Below are 22,715 nucleotides of genomic sequence, written 5' to 3'. Positions count from 1 at the left end.
GGCCTGAATTACATAGCATCAGAATCCTATAAAATACCTTGTAAGGATATCTTAGGGAGCTTTCTCTTTTCTTTGTTCTCCTATATTCTATAGACTATCTTTTTATCTACCTATCATTCTATCTTCTATCACGCTATCAGCTCAGCTTGTGGAGTATAGTATAACTACTCAACATTCCTAACAATTGGGGAAGCCAGAACCATTGTGTTATTGGGCATGCCAGGAGTAAGGCTGGTCCTTCACTTCCTATTACCGGATCCTCAAAGAAGGGTGTATGTTAGCTTGGGGTACTTATAATAGGAATGTTATCACCAGGAGTTCTGGAATTCTTTTACTGTTTTGCAGTCATAAGTTTCATAGCATTTATTATTCTTTTGTTAATCTCAATAAAGCTTTTATCAATTTGGTACTGTCCTCAGCACCCCGAGAGTCCTCTCCCGATATAGAACTCTCTGAGTTCTTGGACCCTGTAGTCTGAATTGGACAAGAACCTATACATCTGCTGGTCGGATGTGATCAGTGGCAAGCCAGAACAACTAACTCATAAAATTCAGGTCAACTGTGCCCCGCCATAGGGTGAGGTGCAGGGCCTGGCCATTAAAGCAGGGCTCCTGCCTAGGCAGGGTTCTTAGGCCCCATGTGGGCTGTGTGGCAGGTGGCTGCGTTACATGGCCCCCGCACTAGCCAGCTGCTAGTGTGTGGGTGCTGCCACTTTGTTTTGTTTGTTCATGGGGGTGGGGGGTTCACTCAGCCCATCCCTCACATTACTGCCATCACTGAGGTGGGGGCAAGTTCCCCCAACCACCCTCACTGGACTGACCAGGTGGAGGCTCCCCTCACTCAGCCCTGGCCCCGCCCTCACTGGAAGGACAGGAGAAACCGTCCCCTCCCCCACAAGGCGGCTAGAGAAGCTCAAGGACAGTCGATGAAAGTTGAACATGCGCGCGTGCGCCCTGGTTGAACGAGGGGCAGGAGGCGTGGGTGTGTGGAGGGGGTTGATAGGTCAGAAGTGTCGGAAATTCACGCAGGCGCGGTGAAGCGAGGCGGGGGAACTGAGTAGGCGCATGCGCAGTGGGTGCTGCTGGTGCCGCTGCTTGAGGGAGCGAGCTATAGCGTTAGGCACTGTGGCTGGCGCCGCGCGCATGCGCAGTGAGTACTGTGGTCTCGCTCTGCCTAGGCCTGCCTGGGGAAGCGGGCGGCGGGATGAGCTGGGTCTCGGGGCTGCAGACGGATTGCGAGGCGCTGCTGAGCAGCTTCCAGGAGACGGATAATGTCCGCTTCGAGGTGTTCTCCGGCCTGTGGCGAGAGCGCCGCTTCCACACCATCTTCCAGTGAGACACCCGGCAGCCTCCCTCCTCCGCCCCGTGAGCGCCGGGATCCGGCATCGTCCCCGCGCTGCTCCGGCGAGACCCGGCTCCCCCCCGCACCTCTCCCCCCCGTGAGAGACCCGGAACCCGCTCGCACCCCTCCCCCCCCGTGAGAGACCCCGCACCCGCTCGCACCCCTCACCCCCCCCCTCCCCGTGAGAGACCCGGCACCCGCTCGCACCCCTCACCCCCCCCCTCCCCGTGAGAGACCCGGCACCCGCTCGCACCCCTCACCCCCCCCTCCCCGTGAGAGACCCGGCACCCGCTCGCACCCCTCACCCCCCCCCCTCCCCGTGAGAGACCCGGCACCCGCTCGCACCCCTCACCCCCCCCCCCCCGTGAGAGACCCGGCACCCGCTCGCACCCCTCACCCCCCCCCCCCCCGTGAGAGACCCGGCACCCGCTCGCACCCCTCACCCCCCCCCCCCCCGTGAGAGACCCGGCACCCGCTCGCACCCCTCACCCCCCCCCCCGTGAGAGACCCGGCACCCGCTCGCACCCCTCACCCCCCCCTCCCCGTGAGAGACCCGGCACCCGCTCGCACCCCTCACCCCCCCCTCCCCGTGAGAGACCCGGCACCCGCTCGCACCCCTCACCCCCCCCTCCCCGTGAGAGACCCGGCACCCGCTCGCACCCCTCACCCCCCCCTCCCCGTGAGAGACCCGGCACCCGCTCGCACCCCTCTGAGAGAGACCCTTTGCCCGCTGTGAGAGACTGGGCACACCTTCCCCCCCATGAGAGACCCGCTTGCACCCCCTGAACTCCTCTCGCTCCTGTGAGAGACCGAGCATCCTTCCCGCACCCCTTGACCTCCCGTGAGAAATCCGGCCCCTCTACATAAACCCCCCTCCCTCCCGTGAGAGACCCAGCATCCCCCTCTCTGTGTGCTGGGATCATGACAGTCAATCTAAATGTAAAAAACAACAGGGAGTCCGGTGGCACCTTAGGGTACATCTACACTACAGCGGGGAGTCGATTTAAGATACGCAAATTCAGCTACGTGAATAGCGTAGCTGAATTCGACGTATTACAGCCGACTTACCCCGTTGTGAGGACGGCGGCAAAATCGACTTCTGCCGCTTTTTGTCGGCGGCGCTTACTACCACCTCCGCTGGTGGAGTTAGAGCGCCGATTCGGGGATCGATTGTCGCGTCCCAACGGGACGCGATAAATCGATCCCCGAGAGGTCGATTTCTACCCGCCGATTCAGGCGGGTAGTATAGACCAGGCCTTAAAGACTAACAGATTTATTTCGGCATAAACTTTCGTGGGTAAAAAAACCACTTCTTCAGATGCATGGACTCCCTGTTGTTTTTGTGAGTACAGACTAACAGGGCTACCCCGTGATACTTGACACCAATCTGAATGTAGTATCATTCAAAATCATATTGTTAGCTCTAGCTGTGCTCTAATATGTTTCCACTATGGACAGTTCTTGTCAGTTACTCCTCCTCTGCAGCCAGTGTACCAAGCTCTGCACTTTGAGAGCCTAGTATCAGAGGGGTAACTGTGTTAGTCTGTATCCACAAAAACAACGAGGAGTCTGGTGGCACCTTAAAGACTAACAGATTTATTTGGGCATAAGCTTTTGTGGGTAAAAGCCTATTTTTTCAGATTTATGGAGTGAAAATTACAGATGTAGGCATAAACATACTGACACATGAAGAGAAGTAAAGAACCGGTGTTGACAGGGCCAATTCTATCAGGGTGGATGTGGTCCACTCCCAATAATTGATGAGGAGGTGTCAATACCAAGAGAGGGATAATTGTTTTTGTAGTGAGCTAGCCACTCCCAGTCACTATTCAAGCCCAAATTAATGGTGTTAAATTTGCAAATGAATTGTAGCTCTGCAGTTTCTCTTTGAAGTCTGTTTTTGAAGTTTTTTGGTGAAGTATAGCTACTTTTAAATCTGTTATAGAATGTCCAGGGAGATTGAAGTGTTCTCCTACTGGCTTTTGTATGTTACCGTTCCCGCTGTCTGATTTGTGTCCATTTATTCTTTTACGTAGAGACTGTCCGGTTTGGCCAATGTACATGGCAGAGGGGCATTGCTTGCACGTTATGGCATATATCATATTAGTAGATGTGCAGGTGAATGACCCCTGATGGTGTGGCTCATGTGGTTGGGTCCTGTAAAGGTGTTGCTAGATTTTTCAGAGTCTGTAACTTTAAGAAAAATAAGAATATAAAGCAAACTTAAAAGAGGGAGAAAGTGAAACCTCAAAAGCTTTAATTCTTGTAAGGTATACTGAAATTATGAATGTAGTGTTTGTATTTCATGTGGCTCATGCAGTACTGAGCCCATGCACTTTGGCTGTACTCTAAGCATACTATTTCAATTCCTAAAAGTAGAAATAGATTAGAAAATGCAGTAATGAAACAGTTGGTCCCTTTTTAGTAAGGAAAAACATGAATATAAAAGTATCTAGCAATGTTAAGTCTGACTAACACCAAAAGCAAGGACATTCAGGACTGAGGAGTTTGATTGTAGCCTCATCATATGGGGTTTCTGAGAACAAAATTAGATCATTGCATCCTTCAGAACATAGATCTTCTGTTTAATGTAAGGAATGACAGAATGGCAAGAGATAAAATTTAAGAGATTTAACCCTGATTATCCTTGAAGAGTTGTCAGTTATAATCAGACTTTAGTCTAACATAAGTTTTAAATGTATTAATGGGTTTTAAAAACTGTACTTAGATAAAAAGCAAATAATGATATATTTTTTGTTTGTTTGTTTGTTTAGTGGTCAAACAAGGCCTTTAGAGAAGAATAAGTTTACACAGAAGGCGTTGGATCTGGCATGGCGATACTTCTTGCCTCCTTATACTTTCCAGATTCGTGTTGGTGCTCTGTATCTTCTGTATGGACTGTATAGTACGCAACTCTGTAAGCCAAAACAAAAGGCAAGTCTTTTTGAGGATTCATTCTCAAAAGAATATCAGACTTTTATGATTGTATTATGTTTTCTTGTATGTTTTACCACCACAACTTGAAGAGATTTTTTTCTTCTTTTTTATGAATAAAAACATGAGTATTCTGGAAGAAATGGGCCCTCTAAGAAAACTACCCTTTTTGAACATCATTAAAGTCTGAGAGCCTAAACACTGGCTAAATTAACTAAAGCCCCTGTATTTTTCAGAACTTAAAATATCATTTCCCTGTGCCTATAAGAAACTCTCCTTTAAAAAAAAAAATTAGTTTCTAGGCTTCTAAATGTGAGCTGAGAGTAAACTGATCAGCAGTCTTTCCCTAGTGCTGTTGGTGCTTATGTTTTTCCCAACATGTAGCAATGTGAAAACTGACCAAAGTTTCATCAGTTTTTGTTTGTTACTCTTCAGAACCATATATACAGCAGAGACCCGCTCGCACCCCATGAACTCCTCTCGCTCCTGTGAGAGACCGAGCATCCTCCCCGCACCCCTTGACCCCCCCCGTGAGAAATCCGGCATCTCCACATAAACCCCCTTCCCTCCCGTGAGAGACCCAGCATCCCCTCTCTCTGTGCTGGGATCATGAAAGGTATAAGCAATATAAATACATGTTCTCAAGCTATTCCTTAGAAAGGGGGACCTAAAAAGAGATGTTGGGGGAGGTGTAGAGTAGATGCATCCTTTTTGCACCATCAAGAGCTGAGGGGTAAAGTAGCAGGAACCATCTTCACAGCCAGGATCCTCCGGGTAGGAGAGGAAAACAAGAGGAAAATGTTTTCTCTCCCTCTCAGGGTAGAGGGAAGACTTCACAGCTTTCATACACCTAGCTGGAGTTCTTGAGCAGGTTAAAATAATGGCACTTAGGTAAGAATCCTTCCACTGTTCTCTTTACAGCTTTGAGGAGTGTATGAATTAACTTCTCACCTTGGCAGATCAGAACACAAGGGGGGAGGCATCTTTGACATTAGTCTTTAACTAGTACGTTTATTCCCTGACATTTAAGTGTCCGTAAAATTTCCAAGTGCTGTGTTGAAAAGAAGTGCATATGTGGGCTGAGAGGCAGGGACTGATGAGATAAATTGAAATAGCGTGGAAGTATTAGAAAGGTTTTGGAGAAGAAATAAAATGTAAAGGTGGTGTCGGAAATGCAGTGTAAGGAAAGGTATAATTAGACTACTTATGAGTAAAAATATGTGCATATGTAAGTCTTTGCAAGTTTTGGGCCCAAAGTTGCACTTCACTGGTTGAAATAAATTACTAATGCTGTTACAGTGCATTCTTTAACTTCAGACAAGTCAGGTAATTCAATTGAGATAACTGGTGAAACCTGTAATAATTTTACAGGTATTTAAACTCAAATGGCTGCCACCATCATAAGTTTTAGCATCAGAGGGGTAGCCGTGTTAGTCTGAATCTGTAAAAAGCAACAGAGGGTCCTGTGGCACCTTTGAGACTAACAGAAGTATTGGGAGTATAAGCTTTCGTGGGTCAGAACCTCACTTCTTCAGATGCAAGTTTTAGCAGTGATCTAAGAAGTTGCGATCAACTGGAGAAAGTGGAAGGTTGACAGAATAGATAGGGAGGGAAAAGTACTTCATTGCAGTGTTGATAAAACTACAACTTTACAACGGAATTTTTTAAAAAAACTATGAACTTGAGTGTGCACTCTCGTAGCTAAACATAGTGTTTCAGCCACCTACGAATCTAAGACTTTTGCTCTTTGAGAGAAGTGTTGCTTGCCCCTATTCAGAGAGATGCCAATCCTCCCTAATTTTCAATAATCCTCCTGGTTTTTACATTTTAATAATGAATTCAGGTCTTAAATCTATGCTTTTGCATCAGTCACTGCCAGTTGGGTCCAATGAACACAGCAAATAGCGCTGTGGCTGTGCAGGGCTTTCTTCACTGCCTCTGTGGCATGTGTGCAGATTGTGCAGTGAAAGTCTGATAGGAGAAAGCCGTGAAAATTTTAAATGGCGTTTGGTGCGCCTGATTTGCTGCCCAAGCCACAGGCTAGGGTGGGGAAACCAGTGCCCCAATACCATTCTAAATTCCTAGATTGCCTCTTGTCAGACCCTTACGGTTCAGGCAGTAGGGGAGGAGGAGGAGAGAGGGAACACAATAGAGGAGGAGGATCATCCTGGGAATAAGGTACAGGCCAAGGAATGGCCAAGGTAATTAAGAGCCCTAAGTGGCATAGGAGGTCTGCTTTCCTAGGGCCAATCCTCCCCTTTTCCCTGTTGGGGAAGGTGGGGTGGGCAAGGTCCCACTTGATCATAGACAGGGAGGAGAGTGAGGAGAGTTCTTTGTTTCTCTGGGGAGAGAAGTGGGGAGGAGGAGAGGTTCTGGTTTCACCGGAGGGAGATGTCATGGCTATGCAAAGGCATGGAGCCCTGTACATGTGCGCATGGTCTCTGGCCCCCTGCCTAGGAAAATTTTGGGGGCAAGGATCCATGATTTTTGTTTTTGTTTTTGCCATGATCCACTTCCCCCAAAGTTCACCAGCTGCCATTGTCGATCAAAATGGCCAAATATACCAAAAAATTGAAAATGGTTTCAGAAGTTCAAAATAGACCATAAAAATGAATGCAAAGAAATTTAAACAGTCATAAAAGGGTGAAAATTATGCATACTATGAACTTTCCCCATGGACATATCCATCGGAGATAGTGATCTAAAGTGCACCTCAAGGGTTCAAGGCGCTACCCCATACCTAGGGCCCTACCAAATTCACGGCCACGAAAAGTGCGTCACGGACTGTGAAATCTGGTCTCTTGTGTGCCTTTGCCCTATACTATACAGATTTCATGGGGGAGCTCAGTGTTTCTCAGATTGGGGTTCTGACCCAAAAGGGAGTTGCGAGGGTCACACGGTTATTTTAGGGGGTCGTGGTGTGGCCACCCTTACTTCTGTGCTGACTTCAGAATTGGGCGACATACCATACCACGCTTCCCTTACTTCTGCGCTGCTGCTGGTGGCGGCTCTGCCTTCAGAGTTGGGCTCCCAGCCAGCAGCCGCTGCTCTCCAGCTGCTCAACTCTGAAGGCAGCGCTGCTGCTAGCTGGAGCGCAGAAGTAAGAGTAGCGGTACCACAACCCCCCCCCCCCACACACACACACAATAACCTTACAATTACAACACGGTGAAATTTTAGATTTAAATACCTGTAATCATGAAAACTTACAATTTTTAAAATCCTATGACGGTGAAATTGACCAAAATGGACCGTGAATTTGGTAGGACGCTACCCATACCTCCTGTCTGTATTTGGCTTTGCACCTTTGGTACTTGTCACTGGTCCAAGTAACCTTTCTAATTCCTCCTTAACTTTTTTTATATAAACATCCCTAAAAGTCAGAGCAAGATTGGCATCTTTGTATTCATTGTCAAAACAGATGGCTAAACCTAGAATACTAAACACAGCAATTACATGAATTACTTGTTACTATTAGAATCTGTTACTGCATCTTTTCGGTAGTTTTGAGGTCACTTCTGTCATATATACCCTATACAGGCCTGTCTCTAGTTTGTAGCATGCTATGACTTTACTCCCACTGGTCAGCTAAAATCTCTAGCCACTGTTCAAGGAAATGTGTATCAGTAAAATAGATTCCTCTTTTCTATTGCAGATCAGAATTGCACTCAAGGAGTGGCTTGAAGTTCAGAGATTTCAACAGGATCTGATAAATGCCCAGCATTATGATGCAGCGTATATATTTAGGAAGCTGAGACTAGACAAAGCATTTCACTTTACAGCAATGCCCAAACTAGTGAGTTATTGCACAAAGAACTTACTTCCTTTAGAAAATCCCTGTCTATCTTCTAATTGTTGTACAATGTTTAGTTAAAAATAAGAAATGGAGAGAGTTGAGCAGCACCAATACGCTTGGTTTGCAGTTACCTTTTTACAATACCCAAAAGTGCAGTAGGCACTTTACATAACTAACTCAGATAGAGGCTATTGAATTTAAAATGTAGTTATGATGGATTCAGATTACATCTAATGTTCTGCTTTAAAAAACTAGCAATTATTTGAAAAAATATTGCTTTGGCAGCTTTATGATTTATCATGGCTTTTAATCTGTAGAAATTAACATTCAGTTTTTCTGAGTTTTTGGTGGTGGCTTGAATTTCTGATAACAGTGAAGAACATCTCTTTTTAAAAACAAATGTTTCACAAAAGCTATTAAATCATTGCTGTGAGACTAAATGCTTGAAAATAAATCTATACAGCTGAACATTGGGATCACCTTGTTTTCTAGATCCATGCCTTTCAGCATCTTTCAGTTTTGACTGTCAAGTGAGAATTTTCATAGTTATAAACATTTCTTTTACCGTGTATTTTGAAATATACCCATCTTTATACAGCTGTCCTTCAGAACTAAGAAAAAGATGCGGGGAACTGAACTTAAAGAGGAATTTAAGGAGCTAAGTAACCGAGTAAGCAGGCTCATCACTAATGATGTGTTGGAGGTACAGTAACTTTTATGCTACAAAATAATTATTATTGTCAAATATAATTTCTCTAATTGCATAATCTGGTCCTCATAAAAGTTCTGTTACAGAAATGAGGACAGTTATGTGTACCAACAGTTTTACCATCTGTTCTGAAACACTGCATCTATTTTCACGGCAGGACTATGATATTTGTATAATACCGAAAGTGTGCAAAGTGCTTCACAGCCATGTTAAGAAGACTATTCCCTTCCAATCCAAATAGGCAGCTCTCAGACAAGGGGTGGTGGAAGTACACTGCAAAAGACAGTATTTTAATTTAAATGTTGACATTTGTGTTTGCCCTGATTCAGCAATTGACTGCATACAAGTGGGCATGTTGATGTACCAGCATACAATCAGCTACAGGATTGGGGCCTTACTTTTTTTTCCTTCTTTTTACCCTTGCCTATTTTCTCATTTTAAATCGTGGTCATTTTACTGCTCTCCCTTTGTTTAGTATAGTGTTACCTGTACAAACTCTGGCACTGGAAGCCGGATAGAGTTTTTCTTCTATTACATGTCTAGTCATGTCGACCAACCGTCTGGTTCATGATGTCTCTTCCAGTTGGTTCTAGCAGCTTAGACTTGTACACGGGGAAGACCTGCCCCCATCTCACATTCTCCACTGCCACTGAAACATTAACTAACAATGAATTGGGGGGAAACTTTAAAATGCCTCAAACGGTTGAGGATTGAAATTTCTGCCTGAAGATAATTACTTGTTACCACTGAGGTTTCTTACTGAGTTTCCTTCTTAGTGCACAGTCTGTCTTCCTCTGCTTCTCCCCTAAGCTGGTGAGACCATGATACTAGATTTTAATACACTCTTGTGACTTGCTACTACTGACAGTGATCAGCTAATTTTAACAACCTCCTTTTTAAAACAGTTGCTAGTTCAATATACTGTGATTTAAAAAAAATTATATGCACAATGTCCATATTTAATCAGGAGTTTATATTCTTTATTTGTTGCTACATCTTTTTTAACATTTTTCACTTCAGGAAATGATGAATGTTCATGACCACTATCAGAAAATGAAGTGTTTGATCTCCACTGACAAATCCCAGCCGGACAAGGCTCTGAGCTTGATAAAGGATGAATTTGTAATTAATATTAAGAATACGATTTTGGAATATCAGCAATGGCAACAGGACAAAATGGTAGGCTATAGTCTCTATTGTGCTGTGGCAGTGCAGGTCATCATGAGTGTGTAGAATGTATTAAATGTGTGAAGACCTCTGAATATATTTTTCAAATGATAAATGAAAGCTTTGTCTTAAAAGATTTATAATGAGTGAAACATCAGATACATAATGTGTACACATTGCCTCTATGGAAGTCTGAAGGATTAGTGGTGCATGAAAGCAAAAGTGGATGGGAATCTGGGAGGCAGTGACCATGAGATGATCGAGTTCAGGATCCTGACACAAGGAAGAAAGGAGAGCAGCAGAATACGGACCCTGGACTTCAGAAAAGCAGACTTTGACTCCCTCAGGGAACAGATAGGCAGGATCCCCTGGGAGAATAACATGAAGGGCAAAGGGGTCCAGGAGAGCTGGCTGTATTTTAAAGAATCCTTATTGCGGTTGCAGGAACAAACCATCCCGATGTGTAGAAAGAATAGTAAATATGGCAGGCGACCAGCTTGGCTAAACAGTGAAATCCTTGTTGATCTTAAATGCAAAAAAGAAGCTTACAAGAAGTGGAAGATTGGACAAATGACCAGGGAGGGTATAAAAATATTGCTCAGGCATGCAGGAGTGAAATCAGGAAGGCCAAATCACACTTGGAGTTGCAGCTAGCAAGAGATGTTAAGAGTAACAAGAAGGGTTTCTTCGGGTATGTTAGCAACAAGAAGAAAGTCAAGGAAAGTGTGGGCCCCTTACTGAATGAGGGAGGCAACCTAGTGACAGAGGACGTGGAAAAAGCTAATGTACTCAATGATTTTTTTGCCTCTGTCTTCACGAACAAGGTCAGCTCCCAGACTGCTGCACTGGGCAGCACTGTATGGGGAGAAGGTGACCAGCCCTCTGTGGAGAAAGAAGTGATTTGGGACTATTTAGAAAAACTGGACGTGCACAAGTCCATGGGGCCGGATGCGCTGCATCCGAGGGTGCTAAAGGAGTTGGCGGATGAGATTGCAGAGCCATTGGCCATTATTTTTGAAAACTCATGGTGATTGGGGGAGGTCCTGAATGACTGGAAAAAGGCTAATGTAGTGCCCATCTTTAAAAAAGGGAAGGAGGAGGATCCGGGGAACTACAGGCTAGTCAGCCTCACCTCAGTCCCTGGAAAAATCATGGAGCAGGTCCTCAAGAAATCAATTATGAAACACTTAGAGGAGAGGAAAGTGATCAGGAACAGTCAGCATGGATTCACCAAGGGAAAGTTGTGCCTGACTAACCTAATTGCCTTCTATGATGAGATAACTGGCTCTGTGGATGAGGGGAAAGCAGTGGATGTGTTATTCCTTGACTTTAGCAAAGCTTTTGATATGGTCTCCCACAGTATTCTTGCCACCAAGTTAAAGAAGTATGGGTTGGATGAATGGACTATCAGGTGGATAGAAAGCTGGCTAGATCGTCGGGCTCAACGGGTAGTGATCAATGGCTCCATGTCTAGTTGGCAGCCGGTTTCAAGCGGAGTGCCCCAAGGGTCAGTCCTGTGTCTGGTTTTGTTTAATATCTTTATTAATGATCTGGAGGATGGTGTGGACTGCACTCTCAGCAAGTTTGCAGATAATACTAAACTGGGAGGCGTGGTAGATACACTAGAGGGTAGGGATCGGATACAGAGGGACCTAGACAAATTAGAGGATTGGGCCAAAAAAAACCTGATGAGGTTCAACAAGGACATGTGCAGAGTCCTGCACTTAGGACGGAAGAATCCCATGCACTGCTATAGACTAGGGACCGAATTGCTAGGTAGCAGTTCTGCAGAAAAGGACCTAGGGGTCACAGTGGATGAGAAGCTGGATATGAGTCAGCAGTGTGCTCTTGTTGCCAAGAAGGCTAATGGCATTTTGGGCTGTATAAGTAGGGGCATTGCCAGCAGATCGAGGAATGTGATCGTTCCCCTTTATTCGACATTGGTGAGGCCTCATCTGGAGTACTGTGTCCAGTTTTGGGCCCCACACTACAAGAAGGATGTGGAAAAATTGGAAAGTCCTACGGAGGGCAACAAAAACGATTAGGGGTCTGGAGCACATGACTTATGAGGAGAGGCTGAAGGAACTGGGATTGTTTAGTCTCCAGAAGAGAAGAATGAGGGGGGATTTGATAGCTGCTTTCAACTACCTGAAGAGCGGTTCCAAAGAGGATGGAGCTCGACTGTTCTCAGTGGTGGCAGATGACAGAACAAGAAGCAATGGTCTCAAATTGCAGTGGGGGAGGTCTAAGTTGGATATTAGGAAACACTATTTCACTAGGAGGGTGGTGAAGCACTGGAATGCGTTACCTAGGGAGGTGGTGGAGTCTCCTTCCTTGGAGGTTTTTAAGGCCTGGCTTGACAAAGCCCTGGCTGGGATGATTTAGTTGGGGATTGGCCCTGATTTGAGCAGGGGGTTGGACTAGATGACCTCTTGAGGTGCCTTCCAGCCCTGATATTCTATGATTCTATGAATGCATAGATCCCTACTTAAAGCAATCTTGTAATGTAAATGTTAAATGTGCTACGCACACTTACTTTGAAGTCACGCAAGGGCCATGATACTAGTAATTAAAATATTAGACTGAGGTAGAAGGGAATGTGGTGACTTTCCTAAAATAAATTGATCTTTTAAAGTTTTAAATGTTGTCAAATAGAAACTGATATACCTGAAAATGTGCATAGTAAAGTTGACTTGTTCAAGTCCTGAATGAGTTTTAAATATATATCTATACTTTTTCAGAAATCCTCCTCAAAGGCTAAAGATAGTGAAGAAATGACTGACAAAAAGGAAGGAGGGACTTCTCAAGACTCAGAAGTAAGAAAAGTTTACTGTGTAATATCTTAATGTTATTGGACAACCTAATCAGCAGTCAGAGCATGTCAATCTGTGATCAAGTCAGGAAGCTAAGCAGTGGTCAGGTCAAGCCTGGCCAGTACTAAAATCGGAGACCTTCAAATTCCAGAGTTCTGGAGGAAGTAGTGTTGGTGTTCTTTAGCAAGTATGTTGTTCTCTGTCAGTGGTGGACATAGGTCACAACTTGAGAGGTCCTGAACACTTTTCATGAAGAATGCCATGGCCATTCTCCACATAAGAAGGAGTTTGATCCCTACTATCCTGGCCAAATTCCTTTTTGGTTCTCCTGTAGTTTCAACTGAATGCTATATTCAATTTTTACAATAAACTGTTTCATAGTGCTGCTTTTTGTTTCAATAACTGCTGGGTTGAATCCCAGAAAAAGTTACCTTTCATAGAAAGGTAACTATTTGTGTGTATGATTTTCTGCACTGTGGAAACCTAGGAAAACCAAAGTCACAGTTGCTTTACTCTGGAAATCTGATACTTTGTTTTACTGAAATAAGGACTTTTTAAGCAGCAGTTATTTTACACACTTAGCTCTCTACAAATGACACAGTTTGCAAGATGTATCTTCTACAATGACTCTTAAGCAGTTGTTTCTTAATTTAATATTGCCCTTTCACTGAATGTTATATCGGGTAATATGGAAACTGCCTCCTTTGTACACTTTTATATTCCATCAAGTTGTATACTGTAAATATTGAGATTTATTCTCTTCCCCCATGCCCAACTCCACTATAGAGACATAGCAAGTGAATCTTATAAACAGGTTGTACATTCACAGAAGGGATCGCTGACTCATTTATCTTCATTCTCCAGTTGTTTTAAGATGCTAGTTTCTTTGAGCAAAGTGAGGCTGAATTGCATTTTATTTCTGTTTTTCATAATTGATCATAAGGAAGAACCAGATCAATGGACAGCTAAGACATAGCAGCAAAGCTCTGTGGCCCTTGCTCAAACGCTTGAAAAATACTAGGTCAAAGTATTTTTGTATGAATGCAAGCAGACCTATAAAGCCCACAGTTGGCATGGTTCAGAGGATAGGATAAGGGTGTGGGAGACAGGAGATCTGGGGTCTTTGACATGTGGTGACCCCTTGGGCATGTGTTGCTAGCTGTACTTAGTTTCCTTATATATAAAACAGGGATGTTGATTCCTCAGTTTAATAAAGCACTTTGAGATCTGGGTGAAAAGCTCTGTGATTGCAAATAAAAATGAGCTTGGAAGAAAATTAAGGGGATATGCTGGAAGCTAACTTTTAGCTGGCTTTTTCTGACCTTTTTCTTGTTTCTTTACAGGGTTCTGAAAGAGCAAGTGCACTGGCTAAAATCAAATACAAGTCCTATAATGCAGTTGCTGAGGTAAGTCAACAAATAGGTATATTTGTTAGGGAATTGTTAGTCATTAACTTTCCAAAAACACTTGCATTGACTTAAATTGTAATATGGTCAGAAAAGTGATTTATCAAAATGGCACCATCTGCTTCAAGCCCTGCTCCCATTGGGCATTCGGTCTTACCCACCTTATTGGCAACAAAAACAAGTTTTTACTACTCCTATTAGCTTTGCAGAAGCAATACAGGTGTTCAGAGAGTGAGATGGATTCTAGTCTGGCACGTGACACAACTATTAGTAAAGTTCCTTATGTCAGGCCTTCATTTAATATCTGTGCACACCCTTTTTTCAGTGGAGTTACACAGGGTAACTGAGAACAGAATTTTGTACACACTTTTTCAGAAAGCTGCCATGACTTTCCAACCCCAGGGCGAACCGTCTATGCTGGCAGTTAAAAACAAAGCAAAAAACCTCCCATACTTTCACCTGTCAAATGAAATGAGGTAAAATTTTCAAAAGTGACTTTAGAATTTAGGCTGCTAAATGCTTTTAACTTTCAAAGTCTTGGGAGTTTTAAAAAGTGAATGGGACTTAAGCTCTGAAGTCACTTTTTGAAAATGGGACCTAGTCTTTTAAGTCACTTAAGTACTTTTGAAAATGTTATTCTAGATCTGATTAGTCATTGAACCAATGAACATGAAATCCCCTGATCTCCATTGGATTGGTTTTTATAGTAGACCCACTCTTAAACATTTTTCTCTCCTAATTTGGGGAATGTGGATGCACATATTTATATTGTGATTTTAGTAGTGTTTTGAATATACAGTAGTAAAACTTTGAAGGTATAGTGATGTTGCTTTCCCAGGCAACTAAAAGAAAAATGGAGTCCAAAACAGGATAGTAAAACCCCTGTTCGGTCTTGGTAGTCTGTCTTTGTTACACAAGAAATGTTCTTAACATTTGCTACTTATTGCTTAAAAATAACTATAAGAATATCAAGGCTGATATAGCACCAGGAAGGTCTTTGTGTTCTTGAAAATAAGTCTCACAATGTGTTCGTTATTTGAATGTCATATAAGCACTGTTAGTCTGAAATGGTAACACTTTAGGAGGTGGGATTTTCAAAAGTGCCTAAAAGAGTTGGGTGCCCAGTCCTTAACTACTATGGATACTTACTGTCATTATTGTCTTGTCTGTTTAAACCAGGGGTTCTCTCCCATCCCTCTCCCCCACTATAAAAATTCCATGGCACACCTGTGCCACAACTGTTTTTCAGTAGATTAATAGCTAGGGCTGGCTTTAGGAGGTAGCAAGCAGAGCAGTTGCCTAGGGCCCCATGCCAAAGGGGGCTCCACGAAGCTAAGTTGTTTGGGCTTTGGCTTCAGCCCAGGGAGGAGGGGCTCGGGCTTCACCTTTCTGCCCTGGGCCCCAGTGAGTCTAATGCTGGCCCTCCTCTCTAGTTTATTTTGGTGGATCCCCTGAAACCTACTTGCAGCCCCCCAGAGGCTCCCGGACCCCTGGTTGAGAACTGCTGTGTTAAGTAGACTGTGATTACTGGCATAGTAGTGGTGACAGAAAGATGTCTTAACATGTCTTACACTCAGCAAGTAGCTGAATCTTGTGAGGAAAGTATCACTATTGTGTGTATGTAGTAATTGGATTCCTTTCTGTTGCTTAATGGATTTGTTTGGATTTTAGGCCTCCAAATCAAGAAGGCACCGTCAAGTTAAACTAGAATCTTCCGAATCTGGGTCTGATCAGGGAAAAATGAAAACCCCCAGGTGTAAAAGAAGCAGAGAGCGGTCACAGTTGACACAGAAGAGAAACTCATTGGAAACCAAAGGTAATTTTTCATTATATTAGTGGTACTGGAGATGCTAAGGAACTCTTCTCTCCCCTCTGTCAGGCAAGGCAGTTGGTTATAGTTCTTATTAGCAGATGGAGACAGGAAATAAAGCAAAGGACTTGAGATGCCACTTCCCTTTTGAAATGCACCTGACTTGTCTGATCTTGCTCAGTTGTCTTCTTTCCCTCAGCAGGTGGAAAGAGCTGTGGCTAAGCTAAAGTGAACTCTTATCTCTGCTCTTGGTAATTCTCCCACCAAACATTTCTTTATTGCCAGTAATGTAGGGTAGAAGGTTTTTTATTTTTATCTACTCTCACCAGTGTGTTAGATGGCAAAGGCAGACTACCAACTGTTGTTCTTTCTCTTCTTCTGGGCAAGGATTGGCCTTTATGAAAGTAGGAGCAGTGTTTGAATGTTGATAGCTCCTGGGGGGCCTAGCCCAAAATCCAGAGAAAATAGCCTGATTTTCTGCTTTTGTTTCCATCTTCTGTTTTTGTTCCTGTTGTATTTTTGAATGAATATCCTCTGTTTAATAATTCAGTATTTATTTGCTCTTTAAGCTTATTAATGAAGATACTTAAGAAGGTTACTTAATAATACAGATGTCTTGAGTACCTCACCAGATGCGTCCCGCTCCCATCTGAAACACACTGCCATTTATTTTTGCCCCTCATTAATGGTACTTCAGTCAATTTTCAGTTCAGGTGACACTGTTGGCATCCAATGCATTTCTTTTGAAGAGGACTGGAAACATTGCTGTGATGGGTTTGATCACAGAAACCCCCTTGGGAGCTGTCACCTGATGTGCCAAGACTACCTCTGCTCCTGTTTTCCCTACCAGCTCAGGACTCCAGTACCCTATCTTGCTGAGCCAGACACTCCCATCTGCTCCAACAAAGACCCGGGGTCTGAATTACTTGCCCCTGCAGGTTTATCTGAAAACAGCTCACAGAAGTGTGCTTGTCTTTAGCACTCAGATGCCCAACTCCCAATGGGATCTAAACCCAAATAAATCCGTTTTACCCTGTATAAAGCTTATACAGGGTAAACTCATAAACTGTTCGCCCTCTATAACACTGATAGAGAGAGATGCACAGTTGTTTACTCCCCCAGGTATTAATACATACTCTGAGTTAATTAATAAGTAAAAAGTGATTAAATACAGAAAGTAGGATTTAAGTGGTTCCAAGTAGTAACAGACAGAACAAAGTAAGTCACCAAGCAAAATAAAATAAAATGCGCAAATCTATGTCTAATCAAACTAAATACAGATAATCTCACCCTTAGAGATGCTTCAGTAAGTTTTTTCCTCAGACTGGACACCTTCCAGGCCTGGGCACAATTCTTTCCCCTGGTACAGCTCTCATTCCAGCTCAGGTGGTAGCTAGGGGATTCTTCATGATCGCTCTTCTCTTTCCTTTGTTGTCTTCCACCCCTTTATATATCTTTTGCATAAGGCGGGAATCCTTTTGTCCCTCTATGAGTTCCCACGCCTCCTTCTCAATGGAAAGACACCAGGTTAAAGATGGATTCCAGTTCAGGTGACCTGATCACATGTCACTGCAAGACTTCATTACCCACTTGCCAGCACACACATATACAGGAAGACTAAGGCTATGGCTACACTGGCATTTTACAGCGCTGCAACTTTCTTGCTCAGGGGTGTGAAAAAGGTAAAAAACAGCCATCTGCAGACAGTGGTCCTGGTTAATGGGAGTCATCAAGATTCCAAACCACCATTAATGGCCCACACTTTGCATAATTACAATAGGCCCTCAGAGTTATATTTCATATTTCTAGTTTTAGATACAAGAGTGGTACATTTATATAAATAGGATGATCACACTCAGTAGATTATAAGCTTTGTAATGATACCTTACAAGAGACCTTTTGCATGAAGCATATTCCAGTTACATTATATTCACTCGTTATCAAATTTTTATAAAACCACATAGACTGCAACTGTCACAATTGCATTGTTGTTTTTTATTTTTTTACAACTGACCATTGACTTAATACAGCTTTGAGATTATACTATGCAGATGAAGAATGTTGCTTTCCCTTTATTTTTTAGTAGTTTGTTTAACACAGGTCAACAGTTCGTAACTCTGAGGTTCTACTGTGTTAGAGATCAGGGTGAGGTCAAGTATGGGAACCAGATTACCCCAGTGCTGCCTACTGCGGGGTTCTTACACCTTCCTCTGAAGCATCTAGTACCTGCCGCTGTAAAAGACAAGATACTGGACTAGATGGACCTAGGATCTGATCCAGTCTGGCACTGGCTTATCTTCCTACATTCCAAAAATAATTCAGTAGTTCGGTAAATTAATTCACTTAGTACCCTAAGATGTACCCTATATACTTGTTCATAAGCTGAATTTTTTTAGTAAAAAAGGGAAGCACCAGAGACGGGGGTCGGCTTATGAACGGGTATAGAGAGGGAGAGCTGGGACACAGACCCTCCCCCCAACAGAGGGAGCAAGGAGAGGCAGCACAGCCAGCAGAGCCAGAAGGGAAGAGGCGGGGGCCAGAGTCTCTCCGCTTCTGGCCATGCTGCTCTCCCCCCAGCCTTCGAAGCGCTGGCAGTTCCGGGGCTGGCAGGCTGCAGCTGTGCCGCTCGGCCCCGCCAGAGCACGCTGCGGCTGTGCCGCCCAGCCCAGCCCACTGGAACATGCTGCAACTGCGACGCCAGGTCTGGCCTGCTGGAGCAGGCTGCGGCCGTGCTGCCCAGCCTGCTGGAGCAGCTCCACCCAGGCCAGAGACATCCTCCCCTGGCCCTCCCCAGATAAGGTGGGAAGGGATGGGATGGGGAGAGTGGGGGGGTCCTGGGCTCGGGGTGTGGTCATGGGAGGGGGGTGGTCAGAGGGGTTACTCCACTGACCCCCAGCTTCTCCCCCGCAAAAAATTTCCCCACCAGTTGCTGTCCTGGCCCATCAGGGTAAGCAGTTGCGCACCGGGACACTTTGTTTACTTAGGTTTCGCTCGAGATAAACAAACCATCTCGGCCTGCCAGTGGCTTATCCTGATGGCCTGGGAGCCAAAGTTTGCTGACCCCTGAATTATAGGGTCGGCTTATGAACAGTTTATAAAAAATTTCCATTTTTACTTATCCATCTTGGGGAGGACGGCTTATAAATGAACCGGCTTATGATCGAGTATATATGGTATATCATTTGGATCAGCTCATTTTTATGTAGTCATATTTTCCAAGTATTTTCTTACATTCCTCCAAGTATATTCTAATCAGGGTTTCATTAGGTGTCCAACCTTATTTTATTAAGACAGTGTTGAAAAACTGAAGTATTCCAGCCATTTTATTTATGAATTTAATTCCTGTGCTTTTATTTGGTCTGGTGGATCTGTAGCACTTTATCTGCAAAACCTCTTTATTCCCTGTAATCTCTCTGGCTAATGTTAACTAACCCTGCATTCATCTTTTCAGAGTCTTTGTTTAGTATATTTTATGTTTATATTACCAGTTATTGCTCAAGAGCCAAATTAAGGTTTTGTGAAGGTGCTAAAAACTCAGTACGAACTGATGTCTGCTTTTCTAATCAAGATCAAGTAAGCAATCTGTCTGGATTGTTTGTACCTGAGAGGCACAGACTTTAATAACTGGTGGCAATTTCCCCCTGAATATTTCTTTGTTTCAAGCAATAAAGAAGGAAGCTGTTACTCGGAATCGTAGGATGCCTGTAATCACAGAAGAAGAGAATTCCAGTGAAGAAGGTATGACTGCAATCCCAATAAATTTGAGATGTGTTTATTGTAAGCAATTACTGTCTAGTGTTTCTTTTTGCAAATATATTTGTGGTTTTCAAAGTACAGAAGGTGCAGTTAAGAGCTCTACCTACTGTATTATAACTACTGCAGTTCTGGTTTTCCAGTCTTGTCACAGCTAGACTATTTCTAAACCTGTAAGTTTATTTCCATAAAATAGCACAAGGCTTTAGCAAGCACCCTGCAAGCACATGAATAATCATTTTAAAAGTCTTGTAGTGCCATATGCATCTTTTCCCATGTTCTTAATATAGTGCAGTCAGAGCAAAGATTGCACTCCGTTAAAAGGAGGATATTTATTCTTGGCAAATGCTGTAGGTGAACTTACAGTTCTTATATTTATTAAAAGGGCGAATAAAACCTCTTTCCAGTGTTCTCCCAGTTGCTAAAAAGGTGCCTTAGTTGTATGGTAGAGCAGCCTCTGGACTAACTTGCAGTGGAGGCCAAACTAGCCCTGGCTAGCCTCTCAGTCGGAGGACATAAAGGGGCCATCCTACCTCAGCCAAACCAAGGATCAAGAGCCAACCCTATATACATGGAGTAAGGACTTTTTCTGCAATATTAGAGACTGCATGGCAAGGTTGGGATGTGATTCCATTAGTAATGGAAAAGAGGGAAGAAGATTTTGATATCCTTCATCTGTTTGTGTCATGAAGGAGAACATAGCTTTTACTTGAAAATAAAAGACAACCTTAGAGTACAGAACTTCCACTGGAGCTGGTCCATGGAAATTACAGTTGCACTTAGGGCATTACTAAAATCTCTGTTTTCACTGAGTTGACCAGTGATCAGAAGCTTCCAGGGCAAATTTTCCACTGTGCCCAAGCAGAGCTCAGTCATGGTGGAACTGGGAGCTGTCTGGAAACGGTGGCAGCTCCCTGATTCTGTGCCACCCAGTGCAAGTTAGAGCTGCTCCTTCATGCCTGTGGAGGATTGAGTATAGCAGCAGTACTTGCCATCCCCTTACCCTGACATGTCTGGGGTGGGGTAGGTAGGTATGGGGGGAGTAGAGGAGAAACCTTCTATTGGTCATCTCCAGCCACATTAAGATCACTTTGTACCTTGTACGCAGTGCAAAGTGGATTTAACAGACCAATGAATCTAACCATTAATATGAAAGGCTAAGGTGAAACTGAGGCTACCTAAAATAAGTGGGAAAGGTGATGGATAATTTATTGACAGGCTTTAACTAGTGCCACATGTGGGGTAAAGCTCTTGTGGGGTCAGCATTATAGAAACTCTATTAAAATAGATTAATAGAGATGGAGCATGTATGTGCTTGCCTTTTTAAAGGGCAAGGAATTTTCATAGAGCTGAGGAGAGACTATTTTGTCTGAAGACCTCATTAAAAATGTAATTGTAGCTAACTTTTGAGTGAATGTGTTTAGTTTATTGACTTCAAATCTAAACTGTAGTAATGCAATTAATTGCAATTCAGGTGAGTTACTAATATGCCCTTTAAATGGTCATGTGGATTAAAAGAGCACTTGTATGTCTAAATCAGGAAGAAATGGAGGACAGCTTTCTTTGGATAATGCCAGTGGTAAACAGACTTGTTATAGATACATGTGCAATCAATTTAGACATGAAACATTTGGGATCCAGTCTTTTAAGCACTTAATGTGCAAAACTTAGATTGAGCTCATTGGGGGTTCATATGCAGAGAGCTTGCAAGGTATTTATATATCTGAATAAACTTTAAAGTACAATAATGTGATCCCATAGTGCTAGTTGATACTTGAAGGGGTACACTGTCTCTAATATTTTGAATAAAATTGTATACTGTAGCTTTTATTTGACTTTTATTTATAAAAACAGTCATCTGACAGGCTGTTGAACCTCTTGTATCTCTTCTTGTCAGATCTTCCACGTCCTAAAAGGAAAAGAACCCGTTAAGAAAGGATCAAGTTGAAGAATTTCTTATATGAATTAGACTGTTAGATTTTGTTATGGTCAAATATAAATGTCTAAAACAACTTTGTAAATGATTTGGTCATCTCTATGCAGGCATATCAAATGAAGTCACAAAGCAAAAATTACTCCTACTAGAACTACAGGTTATGTGGAACTGTAAATAGTGACTTCAGTATATGTTGTGTAATGGTACAACCCAGGTGAAGGTAGAGTGGAATGGAAACTTTTTCTCCCAAAAACTAAATTGTATGTGTGTCCTTGTACCTGTATTGGAAATGGTGAGGGGCAGAGGGCTGCTTTTTTGTTTTGGCTAGCTTTTGCCATGTGAGTTGACATTTATAACTCATTCCCATTTAATACAAATAACTATCTTTTAGCAGAATCTACTAAAAGAACACTCCGAGTATGTACACTATATGGATGACTGTTTTGTACGTGTGTTATCAGTACTCTTACAACCTCTGAACGTAACTGTTAATTTTGTAATGTTAGTGACCATTTAAGATTACTAAGTGCAATAAATGATTTTTTTACTAAGTTTGTATGCTCTGTTTCATTGTGCACAACGTTTATAAACGTGGCCTGCTTTTAGCTCACAGTGACATGATGTTTAGGAACTTGAGCTCAGATTCAGTTGTGATAAAACTTTTTACTGGATTCTGTCTCATGTGATCAGTTTTAAAAGCACAATTGTAACAAATACAAACCTGTGGCATGAAAATCCACTCACCGGTGGCACCCGGGCTGTTTTTCCTCACAAAATCAGGGTGGGTGCCTAATCTGTTTCTTGTCTTTGTGACTGCACATTTAACTTCCCAGTGTTGCTCAATGCAGTGTTGTCTTTCAGAATGCAAGACCGCTGTGGTGCCTTAGCTCTTATAAGTTTCCCAGCAGCACTGTGAAATTGACAAGACTGGCCGTTTTCATTGCTGCTGTTCAGAACTAGAGCTGAGGGAGTCACTCACAAGAAACAGCCTATTTGAACTCAATCATATTTATCAATAAGAAAAAGATTGAGCAGATCGAGTCCTCCATT

General features: G+C 43.3%; 1 protein-coding gene across 2 annotated transcripts; it reads left to right on the top strand.

Moving 5' to 3' along the window:
- Positions 1 to 1,061: 1,061 nt before the first annotated feature.
- SNAPC1 (small nuclear RNA activating complex polypeptide 1) lies at positions 1,062 to 22,216 on the top strand. 2 transcript variants are annotated; one of them, XM_005285875.2, is made up of 10 exons: positions 1,062 to 1,331; positions 4,116 to 4,275; positions 7,931 to 8,071; positions 8,670 to 8,774; positions 9,801 to 9,959; positions 12,689 to 12,763; positions 14,104 to 14,166; positions 15,838 to 15,982; positions 19,640 to 19,714; positions 21,627 to 22,216. In XM_005285875.2, the coding sequence occupies exons 1-10, from the start codon at positions 1,204 to 1,206 to the stop codon at positions 21,659 to 21,661; spliced, it is 1,086 nt and encodes a 361-aa protein (XP_005285932.1). In that variant the 5' UTR covers positions 1,062 to 1,203; the 3' UTR covers positions 21,662 to 22,216. The 2 variants fall into 2 exon arrangements, with proteins under 2 accessions (XP_005285932.1, XP_065449864.1); XM_065593792.1 differs by lacking the exon at positions 7,931 to 8,071 and having other exon boundaries at positions 1,155 to 1,331.
- Positions 22,217 to 22,715: the final 499 nt, after the last annotated feature.

The sequence above is a fragment of the Chrysemys picta genome, chromosome 4, assembly GCF_011386835.1.
Source record: "Chrysemys picta bellii isolate R12L10 chromosome 4, ASM1138683v2, whole genome shotgun sequence".
NCBI lineage: Eukaryota > Metazoa > Chordata > Testudines > Emydidae > Chrysemys > Chrysemys picta.
Note: the sequence above shows the minus strand (reverse complement) of the source record. Positions and strands in the feature narration are given on the sequence as shown.